The following is a 14,765-nucleotide window of genomic DNA, read 5'->3' on the forward strand; positions in this document are numbered from 1 at the left end:
TCAGATGTTTTTATGACATAATTTAAGGTGTTTGATAAATCGATGATTTGGTGTTTCCAGCACATTATTTTACAGGAAATTGTCTGTTTTATCAACAAGGTTATTTTTATATATCTTTTCTACATAAATATATTTTGATTATTTTGAATTTTGACCGTTATTGTGTTTGATGTAGCACAATAACAGCTGATCGTTACAAGTGTGTTGTTAGCGGTGAGCAGAGAAATGGGTTCGGGTCCCCTGAAATGTCGTAGTCCACCAAGTCCATTAATCTAATTTAAATTTTGTTTATACCTCCCCTCACTCTGCCAGTTTAGAAAAGTTGAGGCTAGAATTGATTATGAAACTTCTGTAAACCTATTACAGAAGCTACGTCAGTAAAATCAAATAATGAAAATTACTTACTGCTCTTTTTTGGTACTTTTAATTTGCCTCAGCAAGTTCCATCTTCGTAATAAACACTTAAGGTTTGTATACTAAGCGCGCGAACGTATTTCATCTTGGCAGGGCTTGCTGAATGGATAAGGTATCAGCCAATCAGGAAGCGACGACTTTACACGCTTTGTCGAACAGCTAAGTTTCGGGAATGAGCGTTAGACTGCAGTGCTGTGGTGATTTAGGCCTGACGATGGTTGTGGTTCGGCGGGAACGTTTGCCCCATGAGAAAACTAACTCCATCCGACTGTTTCAACAGACGGTCTGCTAATAATGGCAGAAGGGCTACATGGCTTCATGTCCCCTAAAACACTCAGCATACTGGTAAGCATGTTTGCTTATGATTTTCTCGAAGTTCTGTCTCCGTCGTTGCTTTGTGCGGGTGCATGAGTTCACCAACCAACTTCAGGCTGCAGAGTCAGGTAGTCCGGACCTTTCGGGCTGCATCGAATAAGTTACCGGCTTATTAAGAATTCTGTGAAATTTATTTAGAACGTTTTCACTCATTTCACAGTCATAAAAGGTTGTCCGAATGTTGTTGAAATATATTACAATTATTTTATTTACATTTATAAAGATTTAAGAAAAATGGAAAGTGATTTTATCATCAGCAGGCCCTGTATTATCGAACGCTGTTTATTCGCACCGAATTTTTAGATGTCATAGTTCTTTGAAGTTTGTGTGATTTTGCATGCAGCGTTACATCTAAGTAAACGTTTCAGATCTTGTAATGAGGAACTCGTTAATTGCAATGATTCTAAATGCTGGTCTTCTTTTGATTTTGTGTGTACTATTACATTACTGTTATTAGTAAAAGTTTTATACGAATATTTAATAACTATCAAATGCTCGTATGTAAATATTACATCTGTTTAATACTTTTGTTCTCAAATATCTGTTTTTAATATTCAGTTGGCCCGGATTACTGGAAGTAAGAAGAGGATATTTAATTTTTCCCAACCTGTTTCGTAATATTACTGTTTTTTTTTTTCTTCTTCAGATTCTTGGTTTATGTATCACCAAGTTGGCAGGACAATACAGACGAGCTCCACTCTGTGTTAATACAGAGGTAAGTGACGCGGGTGTTGTTTTTTGGTCTGTAAAATGTTGTAAATGCCCCACACATTTATATTTCCTAATGCTTGACTCACACAATCATCAATTTAGTGCGCGGTTTAACTTAAATATTTTAGTTAAGTTGAAACAAATTGTTCGTGTTGTTTGAACTGGTTGAATGCAAGGCTTACCCGAGTAATAGTTTTACATTATCGATAATATCAACGCCCTAATTACCCGTACCTGTTTACATCTGCTCGACTCCATAGCTATGGCTGGGTTATAGAGTTAGTTAGCACGTTCAATGCCACTAACAAGTTGTCGGCTCGACTGAGTGTCACCTGGGCTGTGGGTACTTGACATGGCGACTGCGGGCCTTCGCACTACATCATGTTTAAATGGAGCACTCCCAGTGACAGCGGGTTATCCCGACCGCACGGAGTTCGTAACGTCCCACACAGAGAACACGTACAGCTGCGCCGTGAGCTCGTCTTTGAGTGAAGCCGCCATGGCCACAAGGGGCTTGTCACGTTCCCGAATTGCTAGATGTAAGGGTCGTTCCGCACGGTATCATGGTGCGCCTATGTGGCAATAGTCGCCGCTCAGAGCGTGTCAGAGGTAGGAACAGCGGGAAGTTAGACAGTCAAGTGAACTTGCTGCTCTGTTCGAGTAATGGCAAAACTCTTTGACCTTGTGGTTCACAGCTGAGTGGAAATTAGTCGCAGCGGCCGTCGTAACATGACGTAGTTTGACCAGGGTTGCTGGTATTTCATCCAAAACCTAACATAGCACGTTCTTACATTACATTCTACATGCATTTAATAAATGTGAACAGTAACAAAATACTTGTTTCTGAATACTATTGTCGTGAACGTGTGCCATGCGCCTGTTTTATAGCAGTTAGGCTTCGCTGCACGAAACGTATCAGTTAAAAGTAACGTTTTTTCTCTGACACATTAACTGGTAAAACTGACATATGGTTGGATAACTAAATTTCATATTTGATAATAAATGGAATATTCCTATTTTACGTATTTCAAAATGAATACCTGTTTATGTTAATTAATCGTGTTTTATGCTAAATTTAATCCATTATGACAACACCTATTTTACCTCATCAAAATATATAAATATACAATTTTTAATCAGGTGGCGCTTTTCATTTTGTGACAAGTGCAGCTTTTACACTTAGAGGTGAATGATGTATCCAATGGCAACGAGGCCAAATAAGGTTTACCGAGTTTTCTGGGATAACTACAAATATAAAATAATATTGTGATATTAGTTTTAATATGGGATGACCTAAATTGTCAATCGTGTAGTTTTTAGAAAGTATCCCAGCGGTAAGTTGACAGAGTTATAACGACAAACTTTGGTTCGATTCCTCGTTGTGGCCAGAACGCAAAAGATTTACTCTAAGACAAGAAAGCAAATAAAATCCTGCTTAACATTATTTTGGTGGCACTAATTACCATAAATAACTATTAATGTCAAGGACACGTGCAGAAGTATCATGTTCGGCATTTACTAGTACTTTTAAATTGCTTGTAGAAAGTTATACATTAAAATCGTTAGTGATGTCGAAAAAACCGACTTGTAGAGAAAAAGGTACATGTAAACACAGCTCGTTTGGGTTGAGAAAATATTTTACGTAAATATTTTATGAATATATTTTACATATATTAAAATCGTTGTTATTACTACATGTATTCTAAAAACAAGGCTACGATTTGCCAATCACATCTATTTAACAAACGAGAATGTCTTCTTGAAATGTTTTCGTTTTTGTTTCTTTTTTTACGTTTTTTTTATATTTATTTTCAAGGAAAATAAAAGAAACATAGCAATAAATGAGATGGAAGAAATGGCCCGTTCATTTTTTTTCATTAAATCTTTTAATTCTTTGTTCTTATGAATTTGACAGAAAAACAAACAAATCTTCCTGCTTAGGAGAAGAGCCCCATTAATGTTGTTCATCATCTTACAACATTCTAGTCACTATCAGTCAGTGTGGTAATGAGATTTGCCAATTTGTTTCCGGCAAAGGAAACAACCTCTCTCGCCGGTAGGGCGTTTTTAATTTAACGTAAGACGTAATTATGTGAAAATTCGATTTATACCATTTTAAAACCAGTATCACGAATATTTAGTGTGGATAGTACATATCTGACACAGAATTAGCCGAAACATCCAATATGCTGTTTTTTATTAACGAACGAATGTAAATAGTTATCGTCATTTTGATTCAAGTAGTGGACCAATGAATGGTGAAGTTGACAAACATACACCAAATGTAATATGAGTTGATGCGCTTTAACTTAAGAGGTATTTACTTATTTTGAGGTTTTAATTATCTGATATTGTAATGTGTATTACAGAACAATTAGTGGTATGTAATGTGTACTATAGAGGGATCTGTTTTAGTATGTGTGCTATGGAGGGATCTGTTTTAGTATGTGTGCTATGGAGGGATCTGTTTTAGTATGTGTGCTATGGAGGGATCTGTTTTAGCATGTGTGCTATGGAGGGATCTGTTTTAGTGTGTGTGTGCTATGGAGGATCTGTTTTAGTATAATGTGCGCTATGGAGGGATCTGTTTTAGTATAATGTGCGCTATGGAGGGATCTGTTTTAGTATAATGTGCGCTATGGAGGGATCTGTTTTAGTATAATGTGCGCTATGGAGGGATCTGTTTTAGTATAATGTGCGCTATGGAGGGATCTGTTTTAGTATAATGTGCTATGGAGGATCTGTTTTAGTATAATGCGTGCTATGGAGGGATCTGTTTTAGTATAATGCGTGCTATGGAGGGATCTGTTTTAGTATAATGCGCTATGGAGGGATCTGTTTTAGTATAATGCGTGCTATGGAGGGATCTGTTTTAGTATAATGCGTGCTATGGAGGGATCTGTTTTAGTATAACGCGTACTATGGAGGGATTAGCGGTATGTACTATATACTATTTCATTTTTCTAACATACAGACTGACTAAAAGGTTCACCTATAAGTCACATTGTTTCTACACTTCCTTCTAGAAGTGTTGTAATATCTTCGTCTGATAGTTAGAAACTTTAAGGTGATAATTGTTTCTTATGAGACTTTTGTTTTTTAGACTACTCAAGTTTATCTGTGCTATGCTTTACTAATATTTAAGAGATAAACTAGTGAACCCTACCCACCGACAGCTACTTTATTATTAAACTAGAAATCATACATTACCCTTATAAACATCTGCCTGTCAAAAATGAAGTTTTAAGAAACAGCTACACAGTTTAAGAACTTCCACGATCATGAAATCCTTTCCTAGCCACAGTTATATATTGAGTCGTCAGCAGCGGTAGGATATAGAAATACTTTGTATCTTATATACATGTAAGGAAGCTTTATAAATCGTTGTTTTTAATAAAGTAAAGAATTCGAGTTTATCTGATATGTTGATTTTTGTGTTCCTAGTTTTGGATGTGTTATTTTGTCTTGTATGTGTTATAATTTCGTGTAAGGATCTCACCCATTACTGACTTCTGTCACGTTCAAAACGTTTTATGTAAGTAGTGCAGCAATGTACGATCAGCTGCGTTGTCTAGGCGACCGACTAACTTCCTCAGAGCTTGGCAAGAAAACCCATTTGTTCTTCATCTGTGGAGATAATTTGTCACTTATCGGCATGCAGTTATTTATTATGTAGATTTACAGAAAACGTGGCTGTATATTATTGTGAAAGTGAAGTCGTTGCCAACCACGCCCACGAAGTAAGCCGCTGTGTGGTCGCGCCCCAGGGAGTCGAGGTGTGTAGATTGAAATCACTGATAACAAACTTTCTTATTCATAAGTCTTTCGGAGCCGATGAGCGAGATTTAATTAAAAGTCCTTCTTTCAACGTTTATTACAATAAACAACAGGAAGTCTGCCAATGTCGAGTCAGGGTAAACTGTCAGCTCCCAAAGTACTTTAATACATTGGTTTGTACAGCTTTCATGGTTGATATTAAAAGTTGTTTTATTTCTTCTAACATGTTCAAACATGGGTGTCTACATCGTAACACATCTCGCCCGCGGCTAGTAAGAAAAGCTGTTTTAACGTGGGTGTAATCACAGCTGGTAAGAAAAGCTGTTTTAACGTGGGTGTAATCACAGCCGGTAAGAAAAGCTGTTTTAACGTGGGTGTAAACACAGCCGGTAAGAAAAGCTGTTTTAACGTGGGTGTAAACACAGCCGGTAAGAAAAGCTGTTTTTTAACGTGGTGTAAACACAGCCGGTAAGAAAAGCTGTTTTTTAACGTGGGTACATGCAAACACAGCCGGTAAGAAAAGCTGTTTTAACGTGGGTTACGTAAACACAGCCGGTAAGAAAAAGCTGTTTTAACGTGGGTTACGTAAACACAGCCGGTAAGAAAAGCTGTTTTAACGTGGGTTACGTAAACACAGCCGGTAAGAAAAGCTGTTTTAACGTGGTTACGTAAACACAGCCGGTAAGAAAAAGCTGTTTTAACGTGGGTTACGTAAACACAGCCGGTAAGAAAAGCTGTTTTAACGTGGGTACGTAAACACAGCCGGTAAGAAAGCTGTTTTAACGTGGGTAAAAACACAGCCGGTAAGAAAAGCTGTTTTTTAACATGCCTGGGTTTTCGTACCTTTAGTGTTCAGTTTACTGGTCCTGTTGTGAATTGAGACAAGAGTTCGTTAGGTGCGTGAATATGTGTTCAATACCTTCATAAGGTCGATACTTTGTTTGTTCAGACACCAGCTCCAAGTCAGTTAATTAACAACTCGCTGTCCTGCCTCTAGTGTTAATACGAGATTGTAATCTACACAATAAAAATGTATGTCGAAGCTGGAGCAGGACCCATGAGGCAAACCGTATGGACCGACCAATGAAGTTAGACCTTATTATGATAATCCTTCGGGTTCTTACCAATAGCAGCTTTAGAACCTTACATCACGTGTGTGTGTGTGTCACAACTGGACAGCCTCAATAAGTTCTTGATTTATCCTTAAACACCGGGTTACGCTGACATTGAAAAGACATTACAATATTTTCCATCCCGCTCTATACGGGTAGCAATCTAATGATGAAATCTCTTTTCGTTTTACTTCTTTCTGTCGCTCTAGATTCACATATATTAGTTGGTAGCTTTACCTCGTGGAGGATGATGATTCACAACCACTATTGTTATCAGCTGCTGAAACAAACAAACCTTTATCATGGACAACCGAACCTTGCTTGGCCTTTCGCTAAGTTTGTTAGAACTAAAACAGGAAAGTCAGGATTTTTATCACTACCCAAAGCGACGAATCAAGGTAGTAAAAAAACAAAGGAACGTGAAGCATGTCAGTTAACTTAACTCTAGTATCATTTATAATGACGTCATAATTATAACGATTTTATTTGTGTATTACTAATTACATAGACGTCCCCTTAACGCCATTTTTTTTTTTTTTTTGAGTATTGTGAAAAGCTACACTAGTTACTTGTGCTAGCCGCTAACTAGAGAACAACACTTACCAACAACTATTGGACACTAGTTACTTGTGCTAGCCGCTAACTAGAGAACAACACTTACCAACAACTCTTGGACACTAGTTACTTGTGCTAACCGCTAACTAGAGAACAACACTTACCAACAACTCTTGGACACTAGTTACTTGTGCTAGCCGCTAACTAGAGAACAACACTTACCAACAACTCTTGGAATACTGTTTTATCAATCAATAGTGGTATTAACCGTACGTTATAACGTCCTTCATGACTGAAAAAGATAAACCTGTTGGGTGACATGGATTCTAACTCGCCACCCTCAGTTTGTGGGTGGAGCGCCTTGGTAACAATTATATAGGATATCATTTTTCATTATGTCAACAACAGCCTTTATACAATTATATAGGATAGTTGTCATGGTAACAAAAGCATTGATACCAATAATATAGGATAGTTGTCATGGTAATACCAAGAATAGTATTGATAACAGTTATATAGGACAATTGTCATGGTAATACCAAGAATAGTATTGATAACAGTTATATAGGACAATTGTCATGGTAATACTAAGAATAGCATTGATAACAGTTATATAGGACAGTTGTCATGGTAATACCAAGAATAGCCTTGATAACAGTTGTATAGGACAGTTGTCGTGGTAATACCAAGAATAGCTTTGATAACAGTTATACAGGACAGTTGTCGTGGTAATACCAAGAATAGCTTTGATAACAGTTATATAGGACAGTTGTCGTGGCAATACCAAGAATAGCATTGATAAGTTATATAGGACAGTTGTCGTGGCAATACCAAGAATAGCATTGATAAGTTATATAGGACAGTTGTCGTGGTAATACCAAGCATAGCATTGATAACAGTTATATAGGACAGTTGTCGTGGTAATACTAAGCATAGCATTGATAACAGTTATATAGGACAGTTATTATAGTGGTAATACCAAGAATAGCCTTGATAAGAATTATAGAGGAATGTTTTGATTGTTATCCAAGAAACAACCTTGAGAACAATTATATACGATAGTCAAAACACAGTTCCTATTTGGACAGTGACCGAGCTATGGTTTTGTTGGCTTCTTTACTGTAAGGGCCTGGCATGGCCAAGCGCGTAAGGCGTGCGACTCGTAATCCGAGGGTCGCGGGTTCGCGCCCGCGTCGCGCTAAACATGCTTACGCTCCCAGCCGTGGGGGCGTATAATGTGACGGTCAATCTCACTATTCGTTGGTAAAAGAGTAGCCCAAGAGTTGGCGGTGGGTGGTGATGACTAGCTGCCTTCCTTCTAGTCTTACACTGCTAAATTAGGGACGGCTAGCACAGACAGCCCTCGAGTAGCTTTGTGCGAAATTCCAAAACAAACAAACAAATCTTTACTGTATACATGAGTTTATTACTTTTTTTGGAAAATGACTCCCTGTTTTTTTTAAGGGATGACGCGATGGATTAAAATGACTCCGTGCTTTTTTTAAGGGATGACGCGATGGATTAAAATGACTCCATGCGTTTTAAGGGATGACGCAATGGAATAAAATGACTCCATGCTTTTTTTTTAAGGGATGACGCGATGGAATAAAATGACTCCATGCTTTTTTTAAGGGATGACGCAATGGAATAAAATGACTCCATGCTTTTTTTAAGGGATGACGCGATGGAATAAAATGACTCCATGCTTTTTTTAAGGGATGACGCGATGGATTAGACCATGAACCTCGGTCCTATCCCATCATGCTTCACTGTAGGTACATGTTATACAATATAATTCATACATCTCTCCGAGAAGTTGTTGTCGTGGTTGACAAACATTGGAATAAACTTGTGTCCAATGGTCATCTGTACGTATGTCCACTTTTGATCATTCCACGGTTTGTGGCCTGATGGCCATTTCGATCTTTGGTTTAGTTTTGGAAGAGTTACACGTTCATTGAAACGATGTATAACTTAACTGATGTTTGCAAACGATACCGAAACGAATATTTCAACTAAGATCTGTAGAAACAGATATCCTGAGATAGTTGTCCTTTACGTCCATCACTTCTATTATTAAAAATACGCTCCAGAATATTTCCTTTTTTTTACCACTTTGTGTATTGTTGACGAGTGAACAGTTTCTTCCTCATCTTTTCCATAGTTATTTCCAATACTGTACACATTGCAATGTTCCCAAGGAAAATCGAGTAAGTTTGTGTGAAAGAGATGTTATTTTCTGTGCATCAGGACAGAAGAGAGTTGAGTTGTGGGTTCCACTTGGGGTAATAGCGAAGGTATATGATAAGTATAGTAGTACAGCGGAATATCTGGATAAAAACATCTTAGCTAATTATATGGTTTATATGGTAAGTTATTTAAATTATATATAATATTAGTAGCGTTACAATTTTAAACTAGTATGCGTACATTTTGATCACTTTGAGCTGATGTCGTGAGCACAGAAAGGAAACAAAACGAGTGGTGTGTGGTTACTTATGACGTTAGTTATTTGTGAGGGTAGATAATTCATTAACACTGGAATATAAAATTATTTAGACGTGCGTTTTTAATTTGCACATTTCGTACCAGTATTTCTAAAACTTTGGGTTTCATAGAGATACTTCCACAATATGTATTTAATTAAAAATGTCGTTCCCAAACTATAGGAAGCAGGACGAGCCGCAGTTGAAGTTGTTTAAAAATTACTTTAAAAATTATCATTTCAGGGAAACCTCTCACCATTAGATCTGTTCACTGTTGTCTAGCGGCGCCACCGTGCGAGTAATTGTAAAATCACCTAATGCTTCTATTTTTATACGGTTAACAATGGGAAGAGAGTCCGACTTAACATATTTTAAAAAATTGATAAAAAGTGCTATCGTGACCTAACGTTGTTATCAAATGTTAGAAATGAAAACTAATACATTATTTTAAAAAAAGGATAAAAGCATTTCTTGGAAGGATACGAGGAATAAAAGGATAAAAGCATTTCTTGGAAGGATACGTGGAATAAAAGCCGGGTATGGCGAAGGAGATATGTTTATACTTGCGTATATTCATACGACAGATTTTGTACTATAGATACACTGCTGGCCAAAGTCTTAAGGACAATGAACATAAAGACAAAATATGCATTTTGCGTTGTAAGACTTAACCACTTATTTGAGTAGAGCTTCGAAAGATGAAAATAAGGAAAGGGGAAAAAAATTTTTTTTTTAGCATTTAACAGGGAAAATGTGAACACTATGAAATTAGCCTAAATACTAGCTGGTCAAAAGTTTAAGACCATACTGAAACGAAGCGTTAATCGGTAAACACGTAACGAAATTTAGTCATTTGTGTTCAAGCACTAGCGTTGTCAACATCTCCCACTAACATCTCTTGTGTTACATTGGGTAAAAAAATGGCAAAGGCTAAAACGTTGACAGAGTTTGAACGTGGCAGAATTGTCGAGCTGCAAAAGCAAGGTCTCTCTCAACGTGTCATCACTGGAGAGATTGGGCATAGTAAAACTGTTGTTGTAAATTTCTTAAGACCCCGAGGGATACGGAACGAGAATTTCAAGTTGTCGGCCCAAGAAAATGTTGCCGGCGTTGAGCAGGAGGATTCGACGGGTTGTCCAGCAAGACACCAGCTGATCGTCGAACCAGAATAAGGCCCTTACGGACACAGAATGCAGCTCAAGAACAATAAGACGGCATCTACAAGAGAAAGGCTTTAAAAACCTTAAATGTCTTCAAAGGCCACGCCTCCTTCCACACCACGAAACAGCTCAGTTAAACTTTGCTGAGAAGCACCAAACATAGATGTAGAAAAGTGGAAGAAGGTTTTGTTCTTTGATGAGAAAAAATTTAACCTGGATGATTCAGATGACTTCCAACGTTACTGGCACGATAAGGATATCTCACCGGAAACATTTTCTACATCATGATCTGGGGTGCTTTCTTCTTCCATGGGACAATGGAGCTGCAGGTTATACAGAGGCACCAAACAGCAGCTGGCTACATTGGCATGTTGGAGAGAGCATTCTTATTGACTGAAGGGCCCTCACTTGTGTGGAAATGACTGGATCTTTCAGCAGGACAACGCTGCAATCCACAATGCCCGCAGGACAAATTACTTTTCATGGCGAATAACGTGATTTTTTTTTTTTTTTTACTATCCAGCGTGTTCATCCGAGCTGAACCCCATTGAAAATGTTTGAGAGTGGATGGCAATGGAAGTCTGTAGAAATGGACGTCAATACCAAACAGTGCATGATCTTCGTGAAGCCATCTTCACCACTTGGAATAACATTCCAGCCAGCCTTCTGCAAATGCTTATATCGACCATGCCAAAGCGAATGTTTGCAGTTATTCGCAATGACGGCCGTGCAACTCACTACTGAGACCTCTTGTTGGGCATTTCCTACCATGTTTAGAACACTTTTTTTTGGTATGATCTTAAACTTTTGACCAGCTAGTATTTAGGCTAATTTCATAGTATTCACATTTTCCCTGTTCAATGCTTAAAAAAGTTTTTTATTTTGATTTACCTTTTCTTATTTTCATCTTTCGAAGCTCTACTCAGATAAGTGGTTGAGTCTAACAATGCAAAATGCATATTTTGTCTTTGTTTATTGGCCTTAAGATTTTGGCCTGCAGTGTATAAGTAACTGAGTCCCATACCATTCAGTGTTACTGCTAAATGAAAGAAGACCAGAACTGCTCTTTTGAATGTAATTAAAGGGTGTTCAACCTATTCTTATAATACACCCAAGGTTTCTAAATGCGAAACGTTTTGGTGTTGTTGTTTTTTGCCGGTAACGGACACGAACCACAAATCGTAAGCTCCACAGTCTGGCACGCTGGTCACTGAGCCACGCATAATTCTATTAATAACAGTATAAATCGAAAATCTTAGCTCTTTTTGGGATCATCTCAGTAGATTTACTAGTCTAATATTTCGGTACATTTAACAATGAAAACAAGACCACCTGAAGAGGGGCGTTGGGGGTGGGTGGGTGAGGAACCCTTTGACTTGATGTGCGGAGGTGTCACGCATGTGTGGTTTTCATAATATACAGTGGTTTACTCTACAAACTATTGTTAATGATTGAAAATACATTAAAGCTCAGTCTGAATAAACAATAAAAGAAATGATAAACTGAATTCTACTCGGTGGAGTTTCAAACATAATAAATTAATACTGTGCGTAATTAGCTGCTGTAGTTTACTGATTCTCCCTAGGGTTATTTTGAGAGGTCACAGTGACACGAAAGTCGAGTTTGAAACCATTAGTTTTCCATGCGCAACTGAGTTTTTCAGCTAGATCGGTGGCGTCAAGGCGGCGACACGTATAGTAATCTATATATAGGACCAGTTTAAATTGGTTGATGTCATTTGTGGACTTTTTTGTTTCTATCAAACTGGGGTGATTTAGAGATTATCTTTCCATTCGAATCTTTCAGTAATAAAACGTTCCGAGTAATTGTATACACTGTACATAAGATTGTAACCCGCTGTTGGCAGACGATTCCTGTTGACTAGGGTTAGCTGGCACGTATTACTTCTAATTGTTTTTTTATAGCAGTGTATTATGTTTTTCATGAAAAAGTTCTTTGTTGTGTAGTAATGAGTCAGAGTCTCTGCTGTCCTTCCCCGTCTTAAGAAAAAACCACTATATATTTTACATTAAATACCGAAGAGGTCTTTCCTCAAATCCCAAGGATCTACACGCCTGCAGTATCCTCGTAACTCTCTCATTTCTTTCTTAGGTTATCGCTAAATCCCCTCCATTTGCCACTGTTTATTTACAGCTGACGATAGGTAATGTAATTTTTTATAGTATTATTTAGTGTAAAATCACATCTTGTGTTGACAGTATAAAGCCTATCCGCGTTGCAAATGCTGAACTTATACAATTTATCCTGTAATTACATTTCATCCTGTATTTTCTAGAGAACTTAAATAACTTGGGCTTTGACAGCATTAATGTCGTTATTCTCAGTACTGACTAGTTAAGAACAAGGTGTGTAAACTGTCGCTCTCACTAAGTTGTCAATTATACGTTAAATTGTAGAGTATTTTAGTAACGCCGCATAACCAAAGGCTGTACGTGACCTAGTAAGTAACGAGTCCGGGGTTCGAGACGTAAAGCCATTGAACAAGCTTTGTACTTTCTGTTATGCGTGAGTTATAAAGCAATAGTCGATACCATTTTTGGCTCAAAGGGCTGGACAAAACTGTTTTAATGGCGGATGTTGCTGGTCAGTAGCTAGGGGTGGCTGTGTCCGAACCATAAATACCTTTCTTCTGGGATGACTTGCCCACGTGAGCATGTAAGGTTACGCCTAGGTTTAAATTTCCTAGTCTGTGTTTTCAGATGAAGTCTACTTTATAATCCTGCGTTTTGGGAAATAAAGTCAGCCTCGTACCTGTACTTCCTAGATAGTATTTCCTTTCAGGCTAGACTAATAACTCGAGGGTATCGAGTTAAATTTTGTAGAGGGAGCTCTCGTATTTGAACTCCCGATTTTCATCTTCAGCCATTTTAACAAGTTAACAGGTTAGTAACATTGTACGCTTCTAGCGTACTCAAATGGAAACAGTCCACAGATATTAGGTATCTTATAATAAACTTTTATTAATTTGAGGAACAACCAACAGATAAACACTTTGGGAAGACACTATGAATTATATTGTGGTTTTACGAACCAAACTTCGTTTCAAACGATGGGTAGGTAGCGTTTAAAACACTGATTCTAATATTTATAGTAAATAAAACGTAATGACAACATTATAGTGTTAAATGGTTCAGCAGATATTTATGAAATAACAAGTTCTAAAAACAGTGACAAAAACTTGCAAAATAATATCTCTAAAACTCGTTGTATATAATTTTTATCGTAAACGAGAAGAGATTCCAAAGTAATACACATACAAACTCATTTTGTTACTAGCAGATGCCAGTTACAACTGTTCAACGGTAATTTCCCTAAAAACAGTGACGAATAAATATAAAACGTACAGTCAACTCAGTCGTTTGGATCATAATGTGTATCCAGTATGATTGTCTAGTGGGTTATTTACAATCAACCGTCTTTTGTCATTACCTGTGTTATTTACATAAGAAAATTTAAAGTGTGTTTGTTTTTAAGCAAAGGAAAGCAACTGCAACGTATTGTTGACAAAAGTGCTTGAGTTTCGATGCATTGAGTACATCCAGCAAATCAGATCGCTCAGGTTTGCTTCATAGTCGCTAGGAGTTTTTTTTTGCAATGGATGCTACCGTTCCTTGTTATTTTACTGAGCGCAAGTAAAGATTGTTATTGAAGTGAACGTTTTCTCACAGTTGCCATTTCTGTAAAAAAAACATCAAAGGAGGGATGTGTAGTTGAATTCAAAGCAATTAATTCGACATGGTATAATAAAATCTTGCAAGTATGTAATATCGACACGAGAGAAAAATTAAAAACCTAAAAACAACTCGCACACGTCGCTCTCTTAATGCGTTTTTTTTAATATCTTATGAAATATTTGTTTCAAAGATTCGACGAAGGAAGTCTCGTTTGTGTCGTGAAATTCCATCACTAAAATAAACATACAAAACTCAATATCAATATAAAATTGTAGAAATTACAAAAAATGAACAACATTCATGTAATGTACTCTTGAAAAGAAATATTTTGACGTGTGTGTGTGTGTTCTACAGATCTTTGACTGTTATACACTTATAACAATATTTAAATAAAAAATGATTGTGACATCCAATTGAAATGTCTTCCAGTGGAACAGCGACATCTCGCGGACTTGCAACGTGGTGGGTAGAGCACAATAA

At 37.3% G+C, this 14,765-nt stretch overlaps 1 protein-coding gene across 2 annotated transcripts in view; it reads left to right on the forward strand.

Moving 5' to 3' along the window:
- The first annotated feature begins 578 nt into the window (after nucleotides 1-578).
- Nucleotides 579-14,765, forward strand: part of LOC143248516 (metalloprotease TIKI1-like) — a 36,559-nt gene continuing 22,372 nt past the window's right edge. For both annotated transcript variants that reach the window (XM_076496935.1, XM_076496934.1), the window contains exons 1-2: nucleotides 579-759; nucleotides 1,436-1,504. In XM_076496935.1, the coding sequence (XP_076353050.1) occupies nucleotides 709-759; nucleotides 1,436-1,504 (120 nt within the window). In that variant the 5' untranslated portion in view covers nucleotides 579-708. The remainder of the gene's footprint in view (nucleotides 760-1,435; nucleotides 1,505-14,765) is intronic.

Source organism: Tachypleus tridentatus, chromosome 4 (genome assembly GCF_004210375.1).
Source record: "Tachypleus tridentatus isolate NWPU-2018 chromosome 4, ASM421037v1, whole genome shotgun sequence".
NCBI lineage: Eukaryota > Metazoa > Arthropoda > Merostomata > Xiphosura > Limulidae > Tachypleus > Tachypleus tridentatus.